Source organism: Zeus faber (genome assembly GCF_960531495.2).
Source record: "Zeus faber genome assembly, chromosome: 10".
Lineage (NCBI taxonomy): Eukaryota > Metazoa > Chordata > Actinopteri > Zeiformes > Zeidae > Zeus > Zeus faber.
The window spans coordinates 21,419,273-21,426,772 of record NC_137199.1 but is presented as its reverse complement, the minus strand read 5'-3'; the positions used below and the strand labels follow the sequence as shown (position 1 = coordinate 21,426,772).

Below are 7,500 nucleotides of genomic sequence, written 5' to 3'. Positions count from 1 at the left end.
GAGATATAAGAACTCAGGTGGGGAAGGTGGGGAAACAAAATACCCACAGAGAGATCGTTCCATACGTTTGATAAATTGTCAACAAGAGGCTAAATTGCAAATGTTTGATAAATGTTTTGTGCTGTACAAAAGTACAGTACAAAACACGCTATGTTCTATGTTTTGTACTGAAGAAAAGGTTTGGATGTTCTTCTCACAAAACGGTTCGGTACGGACCAAAAATATGATTTATCAGATGTCCGTCGGCACACCCGTATTTTATTTTATTTTTTACAAAAATCCTACACCGCGCTCCTCATTGACACATATCAACATAAAGAAACTCATGTTTCTTTGAAATACCATATACGTTAACAAGACCACCCTCGTACAGTACATAGGAGTTGTCATTTATGGTCTGAAATGTGATTTTTTTTTTTTGTAACAGACATTGATGTTTGACTCGTGGTCAGGCCATTTGACAACAATAGTGAGCACAGCCTACATTGCATAATGATAATGATAATGATAATGATAAGCACAAAAATTATTTATTCAACAAGATTCAATTATTATATTTTTTTTATATATATTTTTATTTGATGTATATATATCTCTAAATTTTTATGTATTAATGAATTTATATATATATATATATATATATATATATATATATATATATATATGAACTTTGACAATGAGCTTTGACAGTGGTTTACAGGGTTGAAATAATTAACAGGGGTGTCCTGTGGCTCAGCCGGTTAAACGTGCATACCATACAGTATATAGTGGGCAAAACACCTGCAGTGACCCGAGTTCAAATCCAGCCTTCGATCATTTGCTGTGTGTCTCTCTCTCTCTCTCTGTACCCCCCCCCCCCCCCCCCCCACACTGCCTCTCTCTCCAATAAAAAGGAAACTGCCTCAAAAATAACATAAATATATCCAATTATGGGCCTTTTACATGGTAATTCTAGTACTTAATTGTGTGAGTCTTGTGCCACAGGTGGAGGGAGCTCCTCTACAACACTCTCAGGTGTCGTAAAACCACAATGCCAACATCACCTCAGCTGGAAGCCCAACACGGTGCTCTAATCCACTCCAATCCCAACACCGCGCTAACACTGAGCTCAGCGTGTACCGCAGGAGAAGAGTGGGTGAGTGCGGTGTGTGTGCGTGTGTGAGTGTGCACGTTTGTTGGTGTGGGGTGGTGCCTCAGGGCCACTCAAGAGGGACTCGTCGCTGTCGTCGCTGCTTCTCAACGGAGAACGGAGCGTCTCAGGGTCCATGTAATCAGTCAGGAGGTGCCGGGCGCCGCGCCACCACATCTGTGCGCGTTTCCGCGTACTTCTGTGCGTGTGTGTGTGTTTGTGTGTGTGTGTGTGTGTGTGTGTGTCTCACAACCTTCCTTCCCTTGTTATAATTTGTCCTTTTTCAGTGACAGCATATCTTTAAGGAACTAGGAAATCGTCATATTGTGATTATACAACATTTATACTATACATTAAAGTGGTAATCCATCACTTTATTCTGTCAAAAAAAAAATCCCATATTCTATACCTACCTGTGTTTATTTGGCAGGCACGTTATAAGAAACAGAAATTCAATGTATTTACATTATGCATGTGCTCCTATACATTATGTTGCCATTGTTGGTGGGCGGGGTCCACCCCTCCTGCCAAGAATGCAAGGATAGGGGCACACGCCAGAAGTGAAACGCGACCACAATTGTGTGAATTTGATAAACCGCCGTGACGGGTGCTTCCATTTCTCGAGGTTCATTCGGAGGTTTCCCGTCTTACCTGCACAGGTGAAGCACTTGACGTGGAAGTGGGTGTCCTGCACCCGCACCACCTCCCCCTTGCAGACCTCCCGACAGCGCTGACAGCGGATCAGTCCGGAGCTACGTTCGCTGGCCATCGAGTCCCGCTGGTAGGGCGCTGCGGAAGAAGAGGGAGATTAAATCTGTTCATTGAGGCCGTCAACAGATTCAGATAATTACATTTGACCATAAAGAGGGACTTTTCTAATAATAGCGGTAAATATTATGGCTTTCGACGGCGCCATAAACTAAAACAACTGACCACCAATACGGACGGCCCCCCTTTAAACGGAACGAGTCAACAACAGTGCCATGGAGCGCAGTCGGTGGAGTTTACATAATGAGGAGTAACTCTGTCAACACTTGCTCTGAAGCTGTGAGGTCTAGCACCTCGGTAAGCTGGTTAAGCTCCAGGATGTCTCACCCGCCTCCCCTCTCCCGCTGCCTCTGTTTTCTCCGCCCCGCTCACGCAGGCCAAGGCTGCCGTGTCGGGTTCGAAACCCGAGCGCCTCTCCTCACCTCTATGGCGCTGGGCTTACCAACAGACCCCCAGGAGGCCAAGAGCAATTTCACAGCGTCAGAGAAAACAGTTCTCGGTGGTCAGGGATATAAAACCCTTCCCTTGTAATACTAAAAAAAATGAAAATGATTAATGAAGTGTATTTTAAGGCTATTTTGAGGCTGGTATGAATAGGTTGCATGAGTCCTCTTACACCATTATTCGCCTCTCTAGAAATCCCTTTCACTCCGCCGGCCTAAAAAAATGCTCTTCCCTCAGGCATGCGCTTAAACAGAGACGGGAGATGAGCGACGAGCGGCTTCTCGACGCCGACTGTATGGAGGAGCAGCTGGGATCACAATCACTTATTTAGCCCCGTCTTCCTGAAGGAGCATCCGAGTGGCCTCCCGCTCCCCGGCTCTTCTGAAAGGGCATAATGGCAGGGTAACCAGCGGTAACCAGCTGGCCCACAGCCTATCCAGAGTCAAGGACCCGGAGCACCACGTTCCACCAGAGCGGCTGGAACCACTGGGACGCATATCTATAGTCTATGTGGTTGAACATGAGTGCATCCATCCATCCATCTATCCATCTATCCATCCTTCGATCCTTCCATCCATCCATCCATCCATCAATCCATGCTTCCATCCATCCATCCTTCCATCCACCGACCCATCCATCAATCCATCCTTCCATCCATCCATCCACCCATCCTTCAATCTATCCTTCAATCGATCGATCGATCCAATCATTTGTCCGTCCGTCCTTCCATCCATCCATCGACCCATCCTTCGATCTATCCTTCAATCGATCGATCGATCCAATCATTTGTCCGTCCGTCCTTCCATCCATCCATCCATCCTTCGATCTATCCTTGGATCTATCCATCCATCCATCCATCCATCTTTCGATCCATCCACCCTTCCATCCATCCATCCATGCATCCATCCTGCCATCAATCCATCCATCCTCCGATCCATCCATCCATCCACCCTTCCATCCAGCCTTCCTTCCATCCACCCACCCATCCATCCATCCATCCTTCAATCTATCCATCCATCCGTCCTTCCATCCATCCATCCACCCTTCCATCATCCATCCATCCACCCATTGTTCATCCATCCATCCATCCATCTGTCCTTCCATCCATCCATCCGTCCAACCGTCCATCCGTCCATCCATCCATCCTTCGATCTATCCTTCCATCCATCAATCCATCCATCCATCCATCCTTCCATCCATCCATCCGTCCATCCATCCATCCATCCATCCGTCCATCCATCCATCCTTCCATCCACCCATAGGTGCATCAGAGGATTCACGCATGACTGTGATTGTGTATTCAGCGTTCCGGGGTACTACAGCCACGGGCGTTATCGTCTATACAGCATGTGAGATGTGAACTATATGCCCCCCACACACCCTCCCGATCTCCCAAGCACTCTATTAATTCATCGTTTCCTCACAACGATGGCAGCACCGCTGGGGCCCGCTAGCTGGCCTCCTCAGAGGAGAGAGAGAGAGAGAGAGAGAGAGAGAGAGAGAGAGAGAGAGAGAGAGAGAGAGAGAGAGAGGGAGAAGCCACGCGAGGAAATTGTGTTCCATTGTCGGCCGACCTAATGAGCAACACAGATCCTATCAGGTGTGAACCGAGGATAATGGAAGCGAAAGGCGGGAACACGGCCGCCTGCTGTGCCGACACCAACCTGGAAAAACACAAAGGACTTTCCAGCGCCATGCCGACCTTTTTGACAGGAGGCCAAAGTGAACCTCCGCCCCCGTCGGAGCACCTGTCCTGACCTTGCTGTGTCTCTCGCGGCGGCGGGGCACGGAGCCGGTCGACTTTGCAGCCGCTTCCCCGCGAAAAACGCTCCTCGTCGACGGGGATCTGCAGTCCCTCAGAGCGCTAAAAATAGCCGTCTGTCCGGACCGTGAGAATGTATTCGGGAGCATGTGTGCGAATAAAAAGTACGACAAAATTCAGCCCAAGCAGCCTCGATTGGTTTTTGTTTTGTTCGACAATAAGGTTGATGACAGCTAGGGATGCACGGATCGCAGGTTTCAAGATCAGTCAAGGTCCGCGACAACAATGTGTATTTCTAGATGCGGACTTCTCCACAACTCGCTTCACTCTGAAACGATTTTTTTGTCATAAATGTGAGAAATCGGACGCGATACTGGTTACTTGCTGGAATTAAATTCAGTTACCGGGGGCGGATCTAATCGGCTCGAAGCAGAAACATTAACCTTCTGAACAGCCACAACTTCCTCTGGGACAGGCAGGCTCCAATCTATGAACAGGCAACATCAAGTGTAAATTATTTAGAATTTCAGCTTCTGTGAGTTTCTCCAAAAATGCAGATTTCCATCTCTGTTATGTTGTTATAAAGCCGCCTGGTTGCTCGTTATTGTATTAATAATTAAATCAATTCAATAAAAGAAGACTGAAGAGACTATTACTATTATTATACTCAAAACACTATTTCTGTAATATCCTTTGTGTCTAAACAACCTGAGTAGAGTTTTTTTGCCGTTTAGAACTAAGAAGAACAACTTTATTATAGAGGTGTTCATACTCTGAAAAATACTCATCTAAGACTCTATTCATACTGTTTATACTGTTTATACTGTTTAAAGTGGATGAAAGTATAAATATTGCAGAAATATTAAATACAGTTTGAAGCAAAATAATTTAAAAAACAAGTGGACTTTTCTCTACTCAGGCTACCAAATTACTCAAATTACCGTTAAATCATTTTGCTTGTGAATGTCTCCTCGTATCCCTTTATGAAGGAAAAACATTTGATAGATTGTCATTGCGCCCCTCAAGCTCTTCATGCGTTCCTAAATCTTTCGACTCAGGAGCGCCTGTGCTGCTTAATTGGGGGTGAAAAACGTAAGCGTCAAGCCCCGCCTCAGCGGCTTGGTCAGCGGAGCAGCCTGGGCTCGGGGGGACGGTGCCGGAGCTGCTGTCGTTGCCAGGGGCAGCGTAATCCCAAAGAGCGTAATGCAATTACAGGAGAGGCCAAACAGTGCGAACGGAGCCACACGAATGGAAACATAAACAAGGTGACAAGACGGGCCTTGGACATTTTTCAATTTTTGACCTTTCTGTGTCAAATTGTGGGTAGAAAAGGTAAGAGCTGAGCTTCTTTGCGTCCCATACGGTATTTCCAGCAATTTTGAGGAAACAACATGAATATAACTGAGACTGCCACAATCATGAAAATTCTAAGCCTATAAATAATTGCAATTATCAATTGAATTGTCTTTCTTTGTTTTTGTTCATTTTATGTCATAAGTATTGTAGTATAAGCATAAGCCCATGATAGAGTAATAATACAACTATAATCAACCTAATGAAAAAGAGGCATTTATTGACATACTGAATCATAAAGATTCAGATAGAATTTTCCTCAAGTCAACTGATGGAAACAGATTTTATTGGTTGCAAAATATCTCACATCGGTTTCAAATTCCCTTACAATGGACATTTGGATGAAAACATACAGCATATAATTATAGAATCTTATGATTTTTGCAAAAGGATTGAGATCAGCTCAGATAGTTATGATCCGGCAATTACGTAATAAATATCGTATCTCTACATGTAACTACATTGAATTTGTACAGATGTACTTTCTGCATCAACTAGACTTATACATACACACAAATCACTATTATTATTATTATTATTATTATTATTATATTTATTTCCTATTAACGCAGTGTGCTCATTACTGCACAGACTGCAGGTGAGCGTACGAGCACGGACACTGAAGCATGACCTAACTCTCCACCCGTGTCAGTTCTTTCATTTCCATCGAAAGTGCTGCCTAAACCAATTACGGAGGCCTGAGACATCGAGCCTGCGTCCTCCTCCGCGGAGGCGTTCGATGAGTCATCATCCCCTCGGGATAGCTACAGGTGTTACACCGACTCTAGATCAGCTGCGAACGCTCCCGGGAGGCCCCGGGACCGCCGCCAGACGGAGGATAGAGAGCTGGCCCGCGGTCAGAGACGCTGACGCCGTCGTCTCTCGCTGCTATTTCTGCACCCGCACCTGAGAGGCCCCCGGGGCGGAGCACGCCGGGAGCGCCGTCACAGAGGATGCCGAGCGATCAGGGGGGACAGGTGAGCGTCGCCCTCCTCTCGCGGCGGGAGGCGGAGACAGGGGAACGGTTGAGAAGCGAAGTGGGACCACGCGGACTCGCGGACATGGGTCAAAACGAGCGGTATGTGTAAAAATCGTTAAAAGCGCCGCTGCTTGGTCATAACATCCACATTAGAGGGCGACTGATTATCAGCCTGGCCAATAATTGAATGCGATGTTCATAATTGTTCAATTATCGGAATCGTTATTTTGTCTGATATGATCGCCAATAAAATAAATACCTTTAAAAAATGCGCTCCCCTGGCTCTGATGCACCTGCCTCTCTCTGAAATGTTTCTGCTTGTAGTCTGCCTCGACGTCCCGCACGCAGCATTACGGGATTGATTATCCGTCACAAGTAAATAGCCAATCAGAGAGCGAAGCATGGCTGAGACGAAACGCTGTTTTTTCAAAGGTAAGAATGGGGGGCCGGGCCGATGACACGACGGTCGTTATCGGATTCGTATCCGTAAAATGTTGTTGAGATCGGACGGTCGGAATCAGACAAACCGGAAGTTGCCTCAAAAAAAAAGGGGGCGGTAAAAGGAGCTATTCGCTTTTATCGTGGAAAAAAAAAAAAACTGATGTTAAAAGGGGAGTCTGCCTCCGAGCGGTGTGAAGATGGATGTGCTTCACCTCATGTATGCCACGCCGGCACAGCAGGGGAGCAGGCTCCAAATGTTGTAGTGATCCGTGAATGGTGCCATAATGCAGGTTCAAACGCACGCCTTGTGTGAATTGCATTCCGCTGTGTTGCTTTTGCACTATAGTTCCACACTGCAGATGTATGTGTAAGGGCATGTAAAGGGCGTTTTGTGTTGGAGTTGGTGTTACTGTAAATTTTTACACTACTTTTACCGCAAATGTATATCGGCCCCAAATATCGGTTCACGGCCTCTTTAATTACTGATAATTGGCATCTTCCCTGAAAAAACATATCGGTCGACCCCAAACCCACATGACTAATGATTGGTTCTCTAATATTTCTCCATCGTAAAAATAGTGTCAAATTATCGATATTGAGGTGTCGAGCTCAAAGAATTTTATG

At 45.9% G+C, this 7,500-nt stretch overlaps 1 protein-coding gene across 1 annotated transcript in view; it reads right to left on the bottom strand.

Moving 5' to 3' along the window:
* The window catches only part of ablim3 (actin binding LIM protein family, member 3), a gene marked incomplete at its 3' end in the record, with an annotated part of 49,989 nt that overhangs the window by 36,531 nt on the left and 5,958 nt on the right, over positions 1-7,500 (bottom strand). The window contains exon 2 of the mRNA XM_080007724.1: positions 1,781-1,918. Within this exon, the coding sequence (XP_079863850.1) occupies positions 1,781-1,918 (138 nt within the window). The remainder of the gene's footprint in view (positions 1-1,780; positions 1,919-7,500) is intronic.